Genomic DNA, 23,676 nt, shown 5'->3' with positions numbered 1-23,676 from the left:
TAGTTTATTGCTGTGTACCTTTTGGCTGATTACGATAAAAATTGTTTAATTTCCAGTTATTTCTGCTGCACATATTTCAAATTCTGTTCCTCAAATTCAGGAGCGCTGATAATTCTGACCAGGACACCGGTGAGGATTAGGAGTCCCGGGGTCGTGGATCGACACATGCACAAACACGCACTCTCCACCTCTCTGGGTGCTGTTGTTGCTGTGGCTCTTTGCCGCGCTGCTCGGCCACTGTATGGAGAACGTGGGTGGGCCGGACCGCTCTCCTGTTCTAATGCACCTTTTGTCTTTGTTCTCCTATTCTGAGAGTGAAAGGAAGGAGCTATACACGGGAGAGAATGATGGATAGGAGGCACAGAAAGTGAAAGAGCGACACGGCGATGTAGAGATGGAGGGAGAGGGAGAAAGCTGGGGGTCTCTTTTATTGTGAGCGCAGTGAAAGCCCAGCAGGGGGAGCCGCCTTGACAATTTGTCAGAGGCGCCACGCTTATTTTCCAAAGCTACCCGGCTTCTCACCGCTGTGGCAACGTCACCTTTGCCAGTAGAAGTAAAGAGACAAAGGCTTTAGATTAACACTGAGCCTGTTGACGCTGCTGATTTCCCCAGCCTGTCTCTGGGTTTAACCCCCACGCCGACAACACACCACCACAGTTCCTCTCTTTTATAAGGCTGAAATTTGAGTGAAAAAAAAAATCTGTTTTAACGAGTCCTTTAGGCTTTTTTGTTTCTTTTTACAGACTCTGAGACTAGAGGCGCTCTGAGATGAAGGACCAACAATCCAAGGTCCTGTTTCCCCAAAATGCATTTTAAAGCTGAAGTGAACTTAACCCATAGTGATGATTTTAAGAAACCTAATCCAGATCTGGATTTGAGCCAAGTTTGACTGTGTATGATTCATCATACTACAGAACGTGGAGCGTCCATCATGTGGACATTTAACAAAGTTTGGAGAAAACTGCGGAATATGACTGATCTGGCATCAAAACACTGTCTCACCACGTGTAGTCAATTTTCCTGGGACTTTGCTCTTCACCATCGTGGTTATCCTTTGAGTCGTCGGTCATTGTGATCATACTGTTGTGAAAGTGTAGGAACACGGACCCACAACAGGGGGCGCAAATGAACGGACAATGGAGGAGTCGAATAACACTGCTTTTACTGTTGTGAAACAGGCACAACAAATACAACCGGTTACAATATTGAAATGGAGTCCAATTACAATGGTGTCGTGTGGGCAGGCTCGACGATAGGAGACGTCTGTCCAAGTCGAACCGGAACCAACCCGATTTCCTCTGCCACCGAACCCCGGGAATACTGGAGCCGCCAAGTCCCGAATTCCCAGGTGGCCACTGCCTCCGCTCGTCGGATCCGGTACTGCTGGCAAGAAACAGAAACAGTCAGGTGTGGATGCGGCTGCACCCAGTAACACGGAGGGTGGAGAGTCCACCTCCACCTCTCGTCAACAACAATGTAGGAAGGTGAGTACTTATCCGAATGTTGTCTAGTAGTCAGCTGTCCTATAGACAATCAAACAAGAATACAAGTAAAGACACACGTATGTGCAGGCTGAAATGGTTACCTCTTTGGTAAGGCGATATCTCGGCAAATGAGGTGGAGATGCCGTCCTGCTGATATACCTCCGTATTGATTGGGATCAGCTGTCTCCGGTGATGGGTGACAGCTGTCATCCTGGCTGCTCCTGTAAGGCGGCAGCGCCCTCCGGTGCCTGGAGCCCGCACTCCAGGCAGGGCGCCCTCTAGTGGTGGTGGGCCAGCAGTACCTCCTCTTCAGCGGCCCACACAACACATACTGACTGATTGGGTGTTTAGCTGTAACATGTCTGCCACTGCATGTTTGACAGTTCCTTGTTTTATTTTTTCTAGAGCCCGACCGATATGGATTTTTTGAGGCCGATGCCGATAAGGATATTTGGATGAAAAAAATGCCGATAATCGATAAATCGGCTGATTTTACGATAGCCGATAAATCAGCTGATATTTTTTTTTTTAAAGTTGAAGCTTTGTCCTCATATTGATTAACTTTATAACAGAGAAGAATTTTCAAGTTCAAAAAATGCAAAAATGCAATTGGAGCAGTTAGGGGGCTATTCAAATGGGCCAGCTAGTAAGATATTACTCCTGAAAACGAGCTTTGGTTTATCACGTGAGGTAAATCTGCCCTACGATTGGATAAGCTTGGTCCCAGCCGTCGTATACGACGGCGTCGGCCCCAGAGGGTTAATGGCGAACGGCAGTAATTCCCAGAACCCTTCTGGATGACCAGTGAATCTGAATGCTTCAACCTCTTAGCAGTAAACAAAAGTTTTTCATGCTGGAAATAATGTCTACACAACGTGGGCTTAAGAAAAAGCGTGACCGACGCAATGAAGCACATTTGAGACATTACTACATAAAATGAGTTAATCAAACTGAGTTGAACTGAAATGGGAGAAATGTAATTGCAAACTTATTACAAACAACATCCTTATAAACTTACTTGTGTGCTTTTGTCAGCCGATCAGTGCAGTGTGACGCGAACTACGGGGGCTGGTGACGAACACATTTAAGCAGGGGAGTAAGCAGCTCTCAGTTGAATGGAGTCAGAGCTCCATCTACTGGACAAACGGTGCAAGGACATTTTACATTGCCGACACAAACATTATTTCAGTAACTGTTCTGTTTATGAGAAATTATCGGCGTTCTATTGGCAAAATTTTCAGCCGATAGTGAGTACTTTTAAAAGGTCTTATATCGGCTGATATATCGGTCGGGCTCTAGTTTTTTTGTTATTTTGGTATTATTAGTTTGGCCAATACTAACCCCCCCCCCCCCCCCCCCCCACCAAAAAAAAAAAAAAAAACAACACCTGAGGGAGTTTTTCCTTATACTGCTGTTGCTAATGTGCTTGCTCAGGGTGCGGGGAAGATTTCAACGTTACTTGTGTGTAGCATCTTGGGGCACCGTATAAATACACATGAAATAGAATTGAACCTGAGTCCAGAAAAAAACAGGGGTTGTACACGAAGCTGAATAAATCCCTTACATTGAGAGGGGGCACAACCATGAAACATACTGGGAGTTAGTCCTCTGCATATTTATAGCCAAGGCCGCTAAGCCACAGCAAGCGACAAAGTGATGACTTGTTGTTCATTTTCAGTTAGAGAGGGTGTCTTGCAGTAGCAAGAGATAACGGTCGCTTTGTTGCCAGCCAGAAGGAGCTATAATAGACCACAAGTCTATTTTATGCAAATGCCGAGTGACACGACACCGCGACTGCCAATCTGAGTGAACAGGCAGCGTGATGTTAGCTGGCTCGTTCACACAGAATGAGCCAAGATGGCCTTATATTGCTTTTACACAGCACTTGTCTGTAAAAATTTCAAGAAAAATAAATAAAATGACACTGGCTCTGAGACACATTGATTTGCTGACGCAGCACCTGTGATTGCGGTATAACGTCCAGATTGAGTATGTACTCAGACCTCCATCAGCAGTTCACCTTCTGTGTCAGAGGATTCATCTGTGTTATCATGTCATCATGGCTGATAGACCCTGTCCACATGGCCGTAGTGTGCGTCAGCACGTTACGGAGACGTGCTGACTGGCTGCAACACATGGTGTATTCGGTGTGATTCTGCAATGTTCATGTCTAGTGCACATGATGATTGCATGCCACAGACTTTGCACATTACAGTATCTCCTTTGTGCACTGAACCGGGTGGGGGGGTGTTTGGCTCAACGGGGGCACAATTGGGATGTGCCTTCTGCTCCAAATGCTGGTGGGTTGCCATTTTGGATGCCAGTTTGAATGCCATTTGAGCTGGCAGTCACACAGCAGTACGACTACTGTACGCAATGTCCAGTTCGAATGCAGCACACCACTTCCGTTCTGATGTTTCCCAGCACGAGCAACACACGAACGTGCCGACTGCTGCAGGAATGCTGTACGAGGCGTTCAAGTGAAACTGTAGTTCTTCAGCCGGTGCTTGAATTGCAGTGCTGTTAATGAGTTTTATGGTTACGCGTAACGTGAGGTGGGTTCCGTTACACTTCATATTGCAGAATTTGAAGTAGGAAACTGAAAATGCACTTAATGGAAGCACATGTATTTCAGATACGTGTTTGCAATTGGTGTTTTTTACACATTATTCAAAAAAGCCTTGTTTTCAAAAAGCTTTAAGAAAAAACACCCCCATTGACAACCAGTCAAAAAACTGTGCAGTTCTAATCTGTAAATATCTCATCTGTGCTAATCAAGTTGATCCGCAGCATTGGAGAGAAAAATACAGCAGAAAGAAAAATACCTGCATGTTATTTGGAAACAAAATGAAGGACCCGTGAGGTGTATTTGTTGAAAGATGTTCCTCAAATGGAACCGAGCTGGAAATTTTGCACAAAGTCACCGGTGCGCTAACCTTCATCCATTTTCCAGGCAGCGACTCCGCCGTGAACCTCAAACAGCTGCACTGGATTAGCATATTTTAACTCAACATACCAACCGACCTGTGACATCGCAAACCTCTGAAAGTTCTCTTTTCTGGTGAAGCCAGAGTGGAGTGGCGGTTCAGGGAGCCTTGAGCGCAACATTCAAGCCGGCAACATATGAGTCATAAAGCGAGCCCACACAGCGCCACAATCCTGAGTGTGACTCACATCCTCAGGTTCCGTTTGGAACCATTCAGTACTGATTAGATAACACTGACAAGTGAGCGCTTTCACCCAAACGGCTCGAGAAATGATTTTAGCTGCCGCCGTGGTCTGGTGCTGGCTGAGGGTGAAGCGGCGAGTGGGAGGGAAGCGTTGATGTGGGCAGCTGCGCTGAGCCTTTTTATTGTGGCTGGTCACTGAATAATGGCGGCTGTTATGTAATCGATACAGAGAGCAGGCAGGTTTATTCTCTTTCCTTCTGTCTTTCTAAAAAAATAACAGAAAAAAGGAGGTTTAAGGTGATGTAATGTCTGAGCTTGAGGTGTTATTACAAAGTGCAGCCACTAGGAGGAGTGAGCCTGAAACCAATTGGAATAATGAGGCTGCTGATCGACACTGTGACGAGGGAATAGTAAAAAAGAAATAAAATAAAATCCCATGTCATTTAATTCCAAGTCTACGGTCTTATTTTCTTAGAAGAAATGAAAACTAGCTGGGCACTTAAAGCGCACATGGCACTGCCAGCCAGCCAGTCATCAGAACTCTGATTCTTTTCCCGTCTAGTCTGCGTTTACCCGACTGTAGTGAAGATTAAGGACCGTTGTCTCGTCCACATAAGGTACCCGAGTGGCTGCAGAAGGCTTTACTTCATCATAAGTATGCTTAAAGCTTTGGGGTCATAAAAGGGTTTTATTTTTTTCTGGATGTCATAAGGCCGACAGGTTGGGGTTTTTGTGCATTATGTCATAAAGCAGTTTATGGCATTACAAAGGAAGTGGGTTTTACTTTGTCATAAGCAGTGGTGGGAACAGCTAACCAAAAAGTTAGCTTCAATAACCACTAACTGAAAAGTTAACTTTTATAACACTAAACTGATAAACTGTTAAAAAAGTTTAGCGGAAGTTACCGCTAAATGCTAATGTTTATTATTGATTAAGTACACAGTCAGCTAAGCCAGTTGTGAGGTGTGCTGATGAGTGTGGAGGGGGGAGTGATTAGGGTTGCCAACCGTCCCTTGAAAAACAGAATTGTCCCTTATTTGGAAATAAAAGTGTGCGTTCTGTATTGACCTGAAACGGGATGCAGTTTGTCCCGTATTTCTGTGAGAATCAAAAAGTCTGTAAAATGTCAATGGAATTGACTGGCGCTTTATATGGAAACTTACGGTAAATTTGATCCCAGCCTCTCTCCTGCTTTTCACCAATGAGCTGACAGACACGAGTTGACAATACAGAATCACTCTTATCTCACTGGTCGAGGGACATCTGCTCGCAAGAAGATACCGACGTCATGAGCCGACGACGGTCGCTGGACGACAATAACAAAGCAGCATGGCTGATATCGATACAGACACCGACACTGGCACTGCAGATATGCCTACGGACAGCAATGTCTGTAACGTCGTTACTCCTCCTCCTAAAAAAAACAAACAAAAAAGAATGCAAAAATACAGGGGAGAATGAGAAAAGGAAAATGGCTGGGTGGAAAAGGTGCACGACAACAGTATTGTTGACTTTTCAGACTTTATTTTTTCACTTTTTATTACACTAAATGTGTAAATGTGCACTGTTACATTATTTTGGATGATGCAAATTTTCTATTGTTTTTTTTGTTAATTTATACAATTTTACGTTAAGCAATAGCACTACAGAGATTTATTTTTTAAAGAAGACAGAATGCTCATATTGAAATTGAGTGAAAATTTATTTTGCACTAAAAATAAATTGCTAAATAATTTGTTTTCCACGTGTTCATATCAGAACAAATGCATGTATGCATCTACCTAAATTCAGGGTCAAGTCAACAGTGAAATGGTTAAAAATCGTTTCACACAGACGCTGGGAAGGGTGAAGGCAATGGTCAGTCGGCCGGTCGGCCCTGGCGGTGAGGTGTCCCTTATTTATTTTTCAGAGAGTTGGCAACCCTAGGAGTGATGAGAGTAGATCATTTAAATTTCCCATAATGCCTTTCAGCACATTTGTCTGTTTAACGCTCAAACCCTCAGGAATTAGTGCATTACTGTAAAAAATATGTACAATAACCACAAAGACAAGATATTTAATGTTCAAACTGATAAACTTTATTGTTTTTGTGCAAATATTTGCTCATTTTGAAATGGGACGGGGCAACAAAAGACTGGGAAAGTTGATGAATGCTCAAAGAACACCTAATTGGAAACAGGTGAGTGTCATGATTGGGTATAAAAGGAACATCCCCAAAAGTCTCAGCTCATGAGGCAATGATGACCACTTTGTGAACAACTGCGTGAAAAAATACTCCAACAGTTTAAGAACAATGTTTCTCAATGTTTGATTGCAAGGAATTTAGGGATTCCATCATCTACACTCTATAATATAATCAGAAGATTCAGAGAATCTGGAGAACTTTCTACACGCAAGACCAAAAACCAACATTGAATGCCCGTGACCTTTGATCCCTCAGGCAGCACTGCATTAAAAACTGACATCATTGTGTAAAGGATCTTACCACGTGGGCTCAGGAACACTTCAGAAAACCATTGTCAGTTAACACAGTTCATCACAACATCTACAAGTGCAAGTTAAAACTCTACCATGCAAAGCGAAAGCCATACATCAACAACATCCAGAAACGCCACCGCCTTCTCTGGGCCCGAGCTCATTTGAAATGGACAGACACAAAGTGGAAAAGTGTGCTGTGGTCTGATGAGTCAAATTGTTTTTGGAAATCATGGATGTCGTGTCCTCCGGACAAAAGAGGGAAAAGACCATCCAGATTGTTACCAGCGCAAAGTTCAAAAGCCAGCATCTGTGATGGTATGGGGGTGTGTTAGTGCCCATGACATGGACAACTTACACATCTGTGATGGCACCAACAATGCTGAAAGGTACATCCAGGTTTTGGAGCAACACATGCTGCCATCCAAGCAACGTCTTTTTCAGGGACGTCCCTGCTTATTTCAGCAAGACAATGCCAAGCCACATTCTGCACGTGTTACAACAGCGTGGCTTCGTAAGAAAAGAGTGCAGGTACTAGACTGGCCTGCCTGCAGTCCAGACCTGTCACCCATTGAAAATGTGTGGTGCATTATGAAGCGCAAAATACAACAACGGAGACCCCGGACTGTTGAACAACTGAAGTCGTACATCAAGCAAGAATGGGAAAGAATTCCACCTACAAAGCTTCAACAATTAGTCAATCAATTCAATCAATCAATTTTATTTATATAGCGCCAAATCACAACAAACAGTTGCCCCAAGGCGCTTTATATTGTAAGGCAAGGCCATACAATAATTACGTAAAAACCCCAACGGTCAAAACGACCCCCTGTGAGCAAGCACTTGGTGACAGTGGGAAGGAAAAACTCCCTTTTAACAGGAAGAAACCTCCAGCAGAACCAGGCTCAGGGAGGGGCAGTCTTCTGCTGGGACTGGTTGGGGCTGAGGGAGAGAACCAGGAACTGAGGAACATTAGTGTCCTCAGTTCCCAAATGCTTATTGAGTGTTGTTAGAAGGAAAGGTGATGTAACACAGTGGTAAACATACCACTGTCCCAGCTTTTTTGAAATGTGTTGCAGGCATCCATTTCAAAATGAGCAAATATTTACACAAAAACAATAAAGTTTATCAGTTTGAACTTTAAATATCTTGTCTATGTGGTGTATTCAATTAAATATAGGTTGAGGAGGATTTGCAAATCATTGTATTCTTTTTTATTTACATTTTACACAACATCCCAACTTCATTGGAATTGGGATTGTAGCAGCTGCCAGCTGTTCCGCCCCCTTCTACTGGGGGAGGACTGAGCTTCTCACAGTGGTCTGTTTATAGCAAAGCACACAACAGGAATTAACATGTAGGATTTTAGGTTTTATAGATGTTTCTGACTGTTAAGCTTTACTCACTATGCCAGCAAAAAGCTTCGCTAATTAGCGGATTAATGGAACTGTGCCCACCACAGGTCATAAGTGTGCTCAACGTTAGCTTAAGTGAGGATGTAATGTTTTGCTTTTGATGTCAAAAGAAGACAGGTTAGGGTTTTCATGTATTATGTCATAAAGCCAGGATGTTGGATTTTTTTTTTTTATTACTTGGCGTGTGTGTTTTACTTTATAATGTCATGATTAGGCCCAAAGTTAGATAAGTGAGGATGCCATTTTTTGCATTTGATGAGAGATAGGGTTTCATCTATTGTCATTTAACAAAGATGTTGGATTTTGTTTTTTTATGACAATACTGAGCAAAATAGATTTTACTTTATATCATAACTGTGCTGAATGTTAAAGGAACATGTCAATGTTTGCTTCTGATGTCATGAGGGTGATATGTTACAGTTCTCATGTATTATGTTATAAAGCAAGGACGTTAGTTTTTTTCATGACATGTTGCAGGATTTTTGGCTTTAATTTATGATGTCATAAGCCATCATAAAGCACGGCAGCACGGTGGATTAGTGGTTAGCACTGTTGCCTCACAGCAAGAAGGTCATGGGATAGATTCCCACCCTTGTGGCCTTTCTGTGTGGAGTTTGCATGTTCTCCCTGCATTTGTGTGGGTTTCCTCTGGGTGCTGTGGTTTCCTTCAACATTTAAAGACATGTAGGTTAGGTGAATTGGAAACTTTATAATTGTCCAGGTCTCCCTTGCAAAAGAGAGCTCGATCGCAGTGGGACTAACCTGGTTAAATAACGGTTCAATTAAAATTAAATGATTATGTTTTACTTTGATATTTCCTGGCAAGGATGTTGCCACTTAACATTTCCTGGAACCCAGATGTGGATCCACACCAAATTTAATGTTTTTTTTTTCTTTTGTTTTTTTTTACACAGTATTCCCCAATTTTTTTTGAGTAGCTGTCCATATGCTTTTGAAGTGTGCTGCAAACATGCAGACAAACAAACGCCTATGAAAACATAACCATGTTGGTGGAGGTAAAGATATATTAGCAAAAATTATTGTTTCTCAGAGTCATCATTGTACAGCCTCGCTTTTGCTCACAGTGATGCTTGTTTCTAGATTTTTCTTTTTTAAATTTAAATATAAGGACCAAAATATGAAAATTCAGTAAGGTATTGTATGTATTATATTCCAATTCTAAGGTGGAACTATGCCAGTATACAAAGGTATATCTAAAAAGGAAGAGTAAAATAGGAGTGTAGAATAGAGTAGAGTAGAGCCACTTAGGTGCCTGATCTTGAGAACAAGGGATGGTAGGTTGAAAAGCTTTTTTTATCCCATGGGAACTCTCCCTACCCACCCAAGCAGCTCAAGAAAAAGGTATATATAATATAATAAATAATAAGACATAAGAAGGATAAGACATCACAGGAGAAGATTGTGGTAAAGGTAATTAGTATGTAGACTAGTAGTAAAATCAAATATAGTTCGTAGGCAAGGTTGGGTAGGATTACTTTGAAAGAATACATGTGGATTACATGTATGTATGTACATACATTTGGATTACTTGTAATCTGATTACTTTTGGATTACATTTCAAAGTAATCCTACCCAACCTTGTTAGTAGGCTAAGCTGTAGAAGCAGAAGCTGTGAGTGTGTGAGTGTACTGGTATCTATCTAGAGTAACTCTGTTAGCATACTATAGGAAAATAAAAAGTATAATCATTATGTTATCAAATGGAAACCTAAGAACTTAGGTACATAAGTTGATGTCTTTAGATGTCTGTTGATGTCTATATGTTAGGACAATTTACCCAAAAACCCTCTGACACAGACAACAAATGAGACACTAAAGAAGCAGGCTTCAACTTTTGAGATCTTTTGTTATTTAAAGCTTTAAAGGTACATGTCATACAGAGTACATGTCTGAAGACAAGTACCCACAACATTCAATTTCACGCCACTTATAAACAGTCCCAAGGTGTGCCAGAGCTCATTGAATGAAATCATCCTTCATCATGCACTGATGAAAGAATGTCTCCCCTCATCAATCTTATCCATGCTGTTTGCACACTTCCCTCTTCCATGGCATTGTTCTCCTTTTGGCCTCTGGGCTGTGACCTAATGCTATCTAAGGATAAAAGTGTTATTGCAATACAACCTTTGACACATACAGCATTTCAATACACTGAGTGCTAAATGCTATCACTGCAACGTAGCACAGCAGCAATAAATGTCAATCTATTAGTCTCAATCAATTATTAAGACAATTATAATGGTGAATATATTTGACAGAGCATTAACAACATTAAATTTTATAACAAATCTTCAACCAAAATATCCAGGATGAGCAGCTAAAAAGTTAACAGAGAAGACAAAAGTTCAAAAACACCAGCCATTTTGCCATTAAATTTGGATTCCACATCAGACTCATGATTAATGTCAAACTTTTCTTCAGCTCGATATGAAGCTGATTTCCACTAAGACTGATGATTAACTTTTAAAGAATCCTGCTGACAGATTATCACTAAACTTCACCAGCAGATTGAATTAATCTAATATACTGTTAAAATTTCTGTTTCTCATTCCAGCTTTCGTGCCATTGCGACTGCGATATCATTTTGCTGTTTAATGACGATGACAAGGCTGTTTGGCTGGACCGTGTCTTCGTGCAGGAACTGTTCTGGCATCAAAGGCAGAGAGATGAATATCGAGATCACAACTTAAACTTAATTGATGCGTTTGTTATTTATTTATTTTGAGGACTGTTTGTCAGCTCACCAGGGAGCCTCAGCTCAAACTATGGGAGTTGCTGGTGTAGCCCATGTATTTGGTGGGGGTGGTTCTATATGTCTCCACCTGCACCTGCGGGGCTCCAATCATACTGTAGTTGTTTTGGGTAACTTTTACCTGGATGTCTGTACCAGGGTTTGGGTTAACATTGGACTCTGTTGCTCCTGTTGCTTTGTGGGACGTCCTGAGAATTTACAGAATCTTTCCTAAGTTGCTGTATAGTTGTGACATTTGAAATCTAAACACTGACTTGAGGCTACGAATGCATGTATTTGGTGTTCCTGGACTTTGCACCAATTGAGTTGTGACTTCGGGTGTCTTGGATGAGGTGTACTTGAATTTTGAGGTAACGTGGACAGTTTGCAGGATCCAGCATGTAGTAGAAGACCCCAGCAACTGGAAAATGTTGAGCAAATGCCCCAGTTTCACCTGACTGCGGTGAATTTCAACAGGTTGGGGATGGATCAGTTGTCCAGCTGGGTGGTTTCCAGTCAAAACCCAAATAATACAAGGTTTTCCTGGGGGTGCTGATCACGGCTTTCCTTTTTTTTTTTTTTTTTTTGTATTTGCTTGGAAAAACATTTATTTTCTTATGTGATGAGCAGATTTGTTGAAAAACTGTTAAAAGCTAGCAATAAATTGACTACAGAGTCAGAGTCCAGGCAGTTAAATCCATTAACGTGAAACAAAAAACCCACAGCTTTCTTTAAGATGAGACGTGTGCCATTAATGAGACGTCAGCATATTTTATCGCGGTGTCGTTTCACTTTGTTTGGCAGTGCTGTCTGGGCCCAGGAGGGAGCTGCTCATATATCTCACTGCTGCCCCTTTAGTCTGAATTACAGCAGCAAAAACAAAAGGTTAATCACATCAGGAGACTCGGCTCTGCCTATGACCACCCAGCTTCTCTGAGTCTGTCCCTCAGCGCTTCAATTCAAGCAGATTTATGGCCATGAATGTTCAATGAACACGATTTCCAAAGCAAACTGAAGTTATTCTCTGATTCTCTCTTTCACAGGTTGTCTCTGTCCTCAGTTTTCATTCCGACTTGAAGCTGTAAAACGTCATTCAGAAAAGGACATGCGTGTAAAAGTTCATCTGTAAATAATTTGTATGTCAAAGTCGCATCGATCACTGTTTACTTTGGTGGGCAAAGGCCTTGTTCAGACTGCCAGTAAAAAAGTAGGTTATGTACAGATCCAGTTTGCATCTGTTTCTATGTTACAAATCTGAACTGTCAAAAGTCACAAACACTTTTTTCCAAATACATTTCCATCCTCATGCACAGGTGATTTGAAAAATCACATTTTTGTTTTTGTCTGATCACTCAGATTGCCTACCCCACTGCCTATCAAAAACATTCCACACTGCTCTCTCTGGTCAATTTTAAACCTGCTCCAGTGAAATCACTCAGCACATGCTCCAAAAAAGGAAAAAAAAAAAAAGTTTGACATGAATGGTCTGTTGCCTGACAGCCGCTGTTCAACTAAACAAGCCAGTGTGGGGCGGGGAGACACAGATAAATGAAATGGAACTATATGGAGGAGAAATGCAACAGCTGCCATCAGCTGCTGCATGCCTGTTTCATACATGTTCAACATGACGCTTGAGGTGTGTTTCAGGCTTAATAAAACACTTATGCATTCTTGGCCAGTCATGCTTCAGATACATGATGTGAGTGAGTAACTCCATTATGTGAAAGTGAAGCGAGATAGAGAGGGATTATGGTGATGCTCCAGTAAAAAAACACACACACACACACACACACACACACACACACACACACACACATATATATATATATATATTCCTCTCCACGCTAGTTCCCAAGCCCTGCTGGGTGCTAATGTCATTACTATAGCAATGGATGTGAATAAAACATAAATTAAGGATTGCTACACAGACAACCAAATCGGATCTGGGCACCTGCTGCATATAATGTGAACAGTCAATCAGTGAGATCATAGTTGGATCAGATATTAGGGCTGCATGATATTGGAAAAAATGGGGGTGATTTTGTTTTGCCTATCACAATATATTTGTAATTTATGTTTGTTTCCAGAAATATCTCTGTCCACATGAATCCGCTAAAGATGCCTGAAAATGGTGTAAGGAGCTAATCAGTGCAGCAGAAGGCTAGAACGTTTCAAAGTGGCAAGCTGAATAAATAAAGTATTTTAATCTGATCTGTTCCGTCCTTTCAGCCTGCTTCATTGTCACAGCCCATCAGAAAACTGTTATCCACCAAAGATGCCCTTGGTTTGGAAGATGCCGTTTGTAAACACTTTAATTTCCTTATCGCAGAAATTGCGTGTGCATAAAGCTAGCAGTACTGTAAATATATTTGCCCATGTCAATGTCAGCTTTATTTATATAGCACATTTACGCAGCCATTGGCCTGTCAAAGTGCTTTACAGTAAAATAGGTACAATAATAAAAACAACAATAATACAGTGGAATAAAGCAGATAAAAGACCCAATAAAAGTGGTTTTACTCAGCCAAAGGCCAAGGTGAACAACTGAGAATTGAGAAGCATATTAAAATTGGAAAGGCTATTCACAGTCCTCACAGTGAAAGGTAGCGCATTCCACAAAGTGGACGCTGCAACCGCAAAGCATCCGGTTCACTGACCTAAGGGCTCCTGAGGGCTGGTGCAGTCTAATAAGGTGAGTCAAGTATTCCAGGGCCAGCCCATTAAGAGATTTAAAATCATCCTGTACCTCACCGGAAGCCAATGAAAGGAAGAGTGCACCGGAGTTATGTGCTCACACTTCTTTTTCCTAGTTCGGAGACAAGCTGCTGCAATCTGCCCAAGCTGTGATTCGTCAATGCCAACATACAAGGAGTTACAATATTCTAAGTGAGATGTAATAAAAGCATGAATCACTTTTTCAAGATCTTTCTGGCTTAGATAAGATTTAACTTTGGATAGAAGCCTCATCTGAAAAAAGCTAGACTTGACCACTGAGCTAAATGGTTTATCTTTATTTGCAAGCAGTTTCATGAAATGGTTGAAAGGAAAGATGTTCTGGACTAACCCAGGTTATACCCCGGGGTATAATTTGGGGTAGGATATTTCATACCCTCTAAGGCATGTTGGTTTAGAGAGGTATATTCTGGCTGAGGCCAAAATGCTGTGTACATTTGGCTGTATATATTTGGCCAGGCTGCTGGAGGAGGTGGTAAACTGGTGGTGAGACAGCACCCATTTGTTGTGGTGTGCCCTGTGTGGCAACACACTGACATACATGTGTGAATGGGTGAATGTGAGGCATTGAGCACTTTGAGAATATGCTTGGACAGAAAAGTTCTGTAGAACAAAATGCAGTCCAGTTTCCACTTAGGTCAGTCCATACCCGGGTATAGAGTAGCAGAGGTTTAATCTGGCCTGCTACCCTGGCGTTATTGCTATTTCTGTATGCACAGCATCAGCTCGTTAACAGGTAGCTCAGTGGTTAAGGAACTAGGCTGCCAATATGAAGATCTGGGTTCAAATCCCACTCATGCTACCTGTCTGTGCCCTTGGACAAGACACTTCTACATCGTCTGTGTCCACCCAGCTATAAATGGGTACTGGCCTGGGATGGGGAAGTAGTCTGCCTCAGACTAGCGTCCCATCCAGGGGGAGTTATAGACTCTCATTCGCTTCACACGACTGAATCCGGAGATAAACACCAGAACCAACAGGTCTCGGGGCCTATATAGGACTGTAATAGTTCTTAAAGTCCTCCAATGAGGTTTTCAAAGTTATCAGTTGATCTCTGTAGGAGGAAGGTCCCGTTAAATTCTGATATTGATTTTGTTCAGTTTAGGTGTATTCTGGGTAATTGGTTTGAAAGTGTGACCTGCTTACAAACCATCTCATCAGACCTGTCAGAGCGCCTGTTCACGCAGCACAGCGCAATCTCATCTCACCAATCAGACACATGTCCTAAGTATTGGTACAAAAACGGTGAATCCAAATGCAGGAGCATCTCAAACAGAATGTGATGCATTGGAATTACGAATCACGTATCGGAGTATGACCGCAATCCCCGACCCCCTTCTCTTCATTTTCTGATGTGGTTAAATGCCGGCGGGCGCGTTGCATTGATATTCAGGAGGTTATCTGGTAGCGGTGATGGAATTGTCGCAGCCTGGAGGACTGTCACATGTGGCTCCACTTTAATGAGCACGAGCCATCTTTTCGTAAAAGGGGGCTGAAACAATCATGTAGTCATTGTGGAAAGTGATGCAGAGGAAGCCTTTTGTAAAGCTTCTCTTTGTCTCTCTTTTTTTCACTAGGGTTGTGGGCCCCGCGGTGACCTTCAAAGTGAGCCTGAACACACGGAACGTTAGCACAGCAGATGTGGCCAACGTAGCAGGTAGGTTCTCCTGGGCTGACTAATGCCGCCTTCACGCCGGCGGAGACAGAGACAGGCTATTATCATCGGCTTGTTGCTGCACCTGTGGCCCTCACGCCAACGTTTTTCAGAAATCCTCAAGGTTGTTTTCCGCCCACGCTGGAACATGACGGCAGCTCTTTGCTTCTGCTGTGTTCTCTGTGTATTTGTTGCAGCGCTTTTTGTGCCACAAATTTCTTCATGTTGGAGACTTAGGTGCAACTGTCAGTCATTTACACATTTACACTTGATTTGCTGTAAAAACAAAGATGGTTTATGTGACAGACTCACCACTGTGTTGATCCCATAAATGATTGAGTCACTCTTTGTTGTTTTTCTAACAACAACAAAGAAAAACACTGAGCTCAACCTCATGAAGCAGTCACACTCTTTGAAGACATACTGCTGTGGTTGATGCTGATCCTGAACAGGGCACGGCGGTAAACAGAGCAGAAAGAGGAGTGATGGCTTACCACTTGAAAGTTTAAAAAGCCCAAACTCCACGTCTGTGCCTTGGACTCAAATCTGCCTCTAAGTATGAGATGATCAAGACAACATCCATCACTCCACAAAATATCATTTAAATCTATTTGTAACTTTTTGAGATATCTTGCTGACAATAACGCAATCAAACAAACATCACTTTTTTATGGAAATGATAATGTGCACAACTTAAAACTGCACACTTTAAAATTGCAGTTTCATTAAAAAAATACTAATTTAGTTCTTGCAGTGCCTAAATCATTTGTCAAATTAATGTGGATGCCCATTTAGATAAAGGATTTAACATTTTTGTCAGTGATTTAAAAAAAAAAAAAAAAAGGGCATGATTTGCTCAATCTTCTCTAGGGTGATGATTTGACATCAGCTGGACTTACTATATATATATATATATATATCAGTGGTGGGCACAGTTCAGCTAATCTGATGAGATAATTATCAAAGCTAATGTTTTTGCTAGCAGATTAGCGTTTCAGATAAGTTTTAAAACCATCATCGGACCAATTATCTTCTGATAAATTTAGTTCCGATAACATTTTTTTTTGCTGGTAAAGTGAGCAAAGTTTAACGGTCAAAAATGTTTGTAAACCCTAAAATCAAACATTTTAGTCTGCCTGTTGTGTGTTTGTAGCAGGCTGACTGCCTGTTGCTTGCTGATGATGTCATCATGAAGTGCAAAATGTGATTGGCCAGTCAACGCAAGGACCATTGTGGGTAGTGTAGTTCAGGTTCACTTCGGACGTTACAGTGAGTCATCTGCTCAACACAAAAACAAAATGGACTAATTTTAATATTATTTTACTTTATTTCTTTGTGGCTGATGGTATAATTTAATTGCCAAGACTCGGTGGAGGAGACAAGCTCTCACAGCGCAGCAGTGTACAGAGGTACTTTTCTTCACCTTTAGACACTGTTTTGGATTTTAAAAAAAGACGCTTTATGTGGATTATTTATTCAAATGAATCCCACTGAAACTAACAGGTAAGAATTTATATTTACTATGTGTCTTTTACTCTGCCAATCAATGCATTAATGGACGTATTTCGGTTGTTTAAGCCGGAGGGTTGAAAGCGTGTGAAAAAGCAGCAGCTTTTTAGCTTGTAAATGACGGTGTCTCTAATACAGAGAAACTGTGACTTCTAATACTACATTTTACTGCTTTTGAAAGATGACAGTGTTTGGGGTTTTATTTTTTTATTCATTCATTTATCGTGCATTCTTATGTGTTTGTGATTCCTGAATTTTCCCAGCAGCGAAAACTGAAAGTGAAACTGGTTTATCAGAAGCCAACAGTGTAATCTCATGTGGCTGTGTCCGAATCAATACCAAAAATGATCGGTTATCTGTAATAAAGATATTTTTTTTTGCAGTTTATCAGTTTAGCGTCATAAAAGATAACTTTTCAGTTATCAATCAATTTTATTTATATAGCGCCAAATCACAACAAACAGTTGCCCCAAGGCGCTTTATATTGTAAGGCAAGGCCATACAATAATTACGTAAAAACCCCAACGGTCAAAACGACCCCCTGTGAGCAAGCACTTGGCGACAGTGGGAAGGAAAAACTCCCTTTTAACAGGAAGAAACCTCCAGCAGAACCAGGCTCAGGGAGGGGCAGTCTTCTGCTGGGACTGGTTGGGGCTGAGGGAGAGAACCAGGAAAAAGACATGCTGTGGAGGGGAGCAGAGATCAATCACTAATGATTAAATGCAGAGTGGTGCATATAGAGCAAAAAGAGAAAGAAACACTCAGTGCATCATGGGAACCCCCCAGCAGTCTAAGTCTATAGCAGCATAACTAAGGGATGGTTCAGGGTCACCTGATCCAGCCCTAACTATAAGCTTTAGCAAAAAGGAAAGTTTTAAGCCTAATCTTAAAAGTAGAGAGGGTGTCTGTCTCCCTGATCTGAAGTGGGAGCTGGTTCCACAGGAGAGGAGCCTGAAAGCTGAAGGCTCTGTCTCCCATTCTACTCTTACAAACCCTAGGAACTACAAGTAAGCCTGCAGTCTGAGAGCGAAGCCCTCTATTGGGGTGATATGGTACTATGAGGTCCCTAAGATAAGATGGGACCTGATTATTCAAAACCTTATAAGTAAGAAGAAGAATTTTAAATTCTACTCTAGAATTAACAGGAAGCCAGTGAAGAGAGGCCAATATGGGTGAGATATGCTCTCTCCTTCTAGTCCCCGTTAGTACTCTAGCTGCAGCATTTTGAATTAACTGAAGGCTTTTCAGGGAACGTTTAGGACAACCTGATAATAATGAATTACAATAGTCCAGCCTAGAGGAAATAAATGCATGAATTAGTTTTTCAGCATCACTCTGAGACAAGACCTTTCTAATTTTAGAGATATTGCGTAAATGCAAAAAAGCAGTCCTACATATTTGTTTAATATGCGCATTGAATGACATATCCTGATCAAAAATGACTCCAAGATTTCTCACAGTATTACTAGAGGTCAGGGTAATGCCATCCAGAGTAAGGATCTGGTTAGACACCATGTTTCTAAGATTTGTGGGGCCAAGTACAATAACTTCAGTTTTATCTGAGTTTAAAAGCAGGAAATTAGAGGTCATCCATGTCTTTATGTCTGTAAGACAATCCTGCAGTTTAGCTAATTGGTGTGTGTCCTCTGGCTTCATGGATAGATAAAGCTGGGTATCATCTGCGTAACAATGAAAATTTAAGCAATACCGTCTAATAATACTGCCTAAGGGAAGCATGTATAAAGTGAATAAAATTGGTCCTAGCACAGAACCTTGTGGAACTCCATAATTAACCTTAGTCTGTGAAGAAGATTCCCCATTTACATGAACAAATTGTAATCTATTAGATCAAACCACTGCAGCGCAGTGCCTTTAATACCTATGGCATGCTCTAATCTCTGTAATAAAATTTTATGGTCAACAGTATCAAAAGCAGCACTGAGGTCTAACAGAACAAGCACAGAGATGAGTCCACTGTCTGAGGCCATAAGAAGATCATTTGTAACCTTCACTGATGCTGTTTCTGTACTATGATGAATTCTAAAACCTGACTGAAACTCTTCAAATAGACCATTCCTCTGCAGATGATCAGTTAGCTGTTTTACAACTACCTTTTCAAGAATTTTTGAGAGAAAAGGAAGGTTGGAGATTGGCCTATAATTAGCTAAGATAGCTGGGTCAAGTGATGGCTTTTTAAGTAATGGTTTAATTACTGCCACCTTAAAAGCCTGTGGTACATAGCCAACTAATAAAGATAGATTGATCATATTTAAGATCGAAGCATTAAATAATGGTAGGGCTTCCTTGAGCAGCCTGGTAGGAATGGGGTCTAATAGACATGTTGATGGTTTGGATGAAGTAACTAATGAAAATAACTCAGACAGAACAATCTGAGAGAAAGAGTCTAACCAAATACCGGCATCACTGAAAGCAGCCAAAGATAACGATACGTCTTTGGGATGGTTATGAGTAATTTTTTCTCTAATAGTTAAAATTTTATTAGCAAAGAAAGTCATGAAGTCATTACTAGTTAAAGTTAAAGGAATACTCGGCTCAATAGAGCTCTGACTCTTTGTCAGCCTGGCTACAGTGCTGAAAAGAAACCTGGGGTTGTTCTTATTTTCTTCAATTAGTGATGAGTAGTAAGTTGTCCTAGCTTTACGGAGGGCTTTTTTATAGAGCAACAGACTCTTTTTCCAGGCTAAGTGAAGATCTTCTAAATTAGTGAGACGCCATTTCCTCTCCAACGTACGGGTTATCTGCTTTAAGCTGCGAGTTTGTGAGTTATACCACGGAGTCAGGCACTTCTGATTAAAAGCTCTCTTTTTCAGAGGAGCTACAGCATCCAAAGTTGTCTTCAATGAGGATGTAAAATTATTGACGAGATACTCTATCTCACTTACAGAGTTTAGGTAGCTACTCTGCACTGTGTTGGTATATGGCATTAGAGAACATAAAGAAGGAATCATATCCTTAAACCTAGTTACAGCGCTTTCTGAAAGACTTCTAGTGTAATGAAACTTATTCCCCACTGCTGGGTAGTCCATCAGAGTAAATGTAAATGTTATTAAGAAATGATCAGACAGAAGGGAGTTTTCAGGGAATACTGTTAAGTCTTCAATTTCCATACCATAAATCAGAACAAGATCTAAGATATGATTAAAGTGGTGGGTGGACTCATTTACATTTTGAGCAAAGCCAATTGAGTCTAATAATAAATTAAATGCAGTGTTGAGGCTGTCATTCTCAGCATCTGTGTGGATGTTAAAATCGCCCACTATAATTATCTTATCTGAGCTAAGCACTAAGTCAGACAAAAGGTCTGAAAATTCACAGAGAAACTCACAGTAACGACCAGGTGGACAATAGATAATAACAAATAAAACTGGTTTTTGGGACTTCCAATTTGGATGGACAAGACTAAGTCAAGCTTTCAAATGAATTAAAGCTCTGTCTGGGTTTGTGATTAATTAATAAGCTGGAATGGAAGATTGCTGCTAATCCTCTGCCTCGGCCCGTGCTACGAGCATTCTGGCAGTTAGTGTGACTCGGGGGTGTTGACTCATTTAAAGTAACATATTCATCCTGCTGTAACCAGGTTTCTGTAAGGCAGAATAAATCAATATGTTGATCAATTATTATATCATTTACTAACAGGGACTTAGAAGAGAGAGACCTAATGTTTAATAGACCACATTTAACTATTTTAGTCTGTGGTGCAGTTGAAGGTGCTATATTATTTTTTCTTTTTGAATTTTTATGCTTAAATATATTTTTGCTGGTTATTGGTGGTCTGGGAGCAGGCACCGTCTCTACGGGGATGGGGTAATGAAGGGATGGCAGGGGGAGAGAAGCTGCAGAGAGGTGTGTAAGACTACAACTCTGCTTCCTGGTCCCAACCCTGGATAGTCACGGTTTGGAGGATTTAAGAAAATTGGCCAGATATCTAGAAATGAGAGCTGCTCCATCCAAAGTGGGATGGATGCCGTCTCTCTTAACAAGACCAGGTTTTCCCCAGAAGCTTTGCCAATTATCTGTGAAGCCCACCTCATTTTTTGGACACCACTCAGACAGCCAGCAATTCAAGGAGAACATGCGGCTAAACATGTCACTTCCGGTCCGATTGGGGAGGGGCCCAGAGAAAACTACAGAGTCCGACATTGTTTTTGCAAAGTTACACACCGATTCAATGTTAATTTGAGTGACCTCCCTTTGGCGTAACCGGGTGTCATTACTGCCGATGTGAATTACAATCTTACCAAATTTACACTTAGCCTTAGCCAGCAGTTTCAAATTTCCTTCAATGTCGCCTGCTCTGGCCCCCGGAAGACAATCGACTATGGTTGCTGGTGTCGCTAACTTCACATTTCTCAAAACAGAGTCGCCAATAACCAGAGTTTGATCCTCGGCGGGTGTGTCGTCGAGTGGGGAAAAACGGTTAGAAATGTGAACGGGTTGGCGGTGTACACGGGGCTTCTGTTTAGAACTACGCTTCCTCCTCACAGTCACCCAGTCGGCCTGCTTTCCCAGCTGCTCGGAATCTGCCAGAGGGAAACTAACGGCGGCTAAGCTACCTTGGTCCACACCGACTACAGGGGCCTGGCTAGCTGTAGAATTTTCCACGGTGCGGAGCCGAGTCTCCAATTCGCCCAGCCTGGCCTCCAAAGCTACGAATAAGCTACACTTATTACAAGTACCATTACTGCTAAAGGAGGCCGAGGAATAACTAAACATTTCACACCCAGAGCAGAAAACTGCAGGAGAGACAGGAGAAGCCGCCATGCTAAACCGGCTAAGAGCTAGTAGCTGCGCTAAGCTAGTGGATTCCTAAAAACACACAAAGTGAATAATGTGTAAATAATTTAGAGGTGATTCAGCAGAGGGAGTGCTTTAGCTAAGGCACATGAAGATTACACTGTGAAACAAATCGTTATCTAGGTAACTAGATCAATCTAACTGTGCAGATTAAACAGCTAACAGATACAGCAAAACACCGCTGTGCTCCAGAACAGGAAGTGATACAATACCGCAGTGAGAGCCAACCACCAGTAGAGACAAGCAAGAGCTGGCAAGCAAGATAGATAGATAGATATATTAGTTATCAGATTAATGGTTATCAGAGCTAATGTTTTGGTTAGCTGTTCCCACCACTGATATATATACGTATATATACACAATTGTAGTACACAATGCAGAAATCATATTTCCTGTTTTTAAAATGTTGCAAATGTCTAGGTCTACTTTAATCCAAATATTGTCTGTGTTTGAACTGGTTATTAAAAACAAAAAGCACTAAACCAATGAACTGAATTTAAACTGGCTAATTCTGAGGTGGGCTGGTTTGTGATGGATGGATGGATGCATACATGCATGGGCAGATGCTTAGAAAGATGGATGGACAAATGTTGGATGCATGCATAGGTAGATGGTTTGGATGGATGGACAAATGGATGAATGCATCTATGGATAGTTGGATACGTTCATGGATGTTTGGATGAATGCATGGACCGATGGTATGGATGGATGGATCCATGTTGAAAATGTATATGAATAGATGCATGCTCCATAGACAGATGGTTTGGATGGATGGATGACAAATAGATGAATAGTGTGAAGATAGATGTCTTGCCTGACTGATGATATGGATGAATGGATGATGTGGGAAACATATATATGAATTGATGCATGCTTTGATTAATGGAATGGATGTGTGGAGAGATGGTTTGAATAGATGAATGGGCAAATGGATGGATGTGTGCATGGATGGTTTAGATGGAAACATGGTTTGGATGGATGGACAGGTCTGGATGAGTGGATGGATGCATGCATGGATGGATACATGGGCAGATGATATAGATGGATGAATGAATGGATGGATGGGTTGTTTGAATAGATGGCTCTTTTGCCTGAGTAGCCAAAATCAAGTGAAGATCTTTGCATCTGCAGGTTCCGTCTGTTGGTTCCAGAATTAACTGTTGATCTTTTTCTGCTGATTTGAGACATTTTATAGACAAAATGATCAATTGATTAATTGTAAAATAAAAACACTTTAATCTTGAGGTGCAGCATTACTGGATGGTTTGTTTGTTTGAGGACTACTTTGTGTCCCCATGGGGAATAAAACGTCTGCGGGTCACAGAGCTTTCTCTTATCGTGCCCCTGTTCTGTGGAATGATCTCACTGCATCAATAAAACAGTCAGATTCTGTGGAGACTTTCAACTCCAGAATTAAGACGCACTTATTTTCCCTTTCGTATGGCTAACATGCTGGCATAGTATGTTACTATGCTTTTTAGTCTTTTAATTCATTTTATTAGTAAACATAGTGGGCTGTGGCCTCAACTGTATTTAAAATCTGGGTCTTTTAGTGAAGCTTAGGGCTAGTGGCCGGCGATCACCTTAGTATACTTGATTCTGCTTTTTTCTTTTCTCTCTGTTTGAGGTGTGGCTCCATCCAGAGATGGGTGTGACATCTGTTCCAGAAA

General features: G+C 41.4%; 1 protein-coding gene across 1 annotated transcript in view; it reads left to right on the top strand.

Annotated features, from left to right (window-relative positions):
* The window catches only part of LOC117521373 (receptor-type tyrosine-protein phosphatase N2-like), a 742,548-nt gene that overhangs the window by 201,905 nt on the left and 516,967 nt on the right, over window positions 1-23,676 (top strand). Inside the window, exon 11 of the mRNA XM_034182665.1 lies at window positions 15,606-15,685. Coding sequence (XP_034038556.1) covers window positions 15,606-15,685 — 80 coding nt within the window. The remainder of the gene's footprint in view (window positions 1-15,605; window positions 15,686-23,676) is intronic.

Source organism: Thalassophryne amazonica, chromosome 12 (genome assembly GCF_902500255.1).
Source record: "Thalassophryne amazonica chromosome 12, fThaAma1.1, whole genome shotgun sequence".
Lineage (NCBI taxonomy): Eukaryota > Metazoa > Chordata > Actinopteri > Batrachoidiformes > Batrachoididae > Thalassophryne > Thalassophryne amazonica.
Note: the sequence above shows the minus strand (reverse complement) of the source record. Positions and strands in the feature narration are given on the sequence as shown.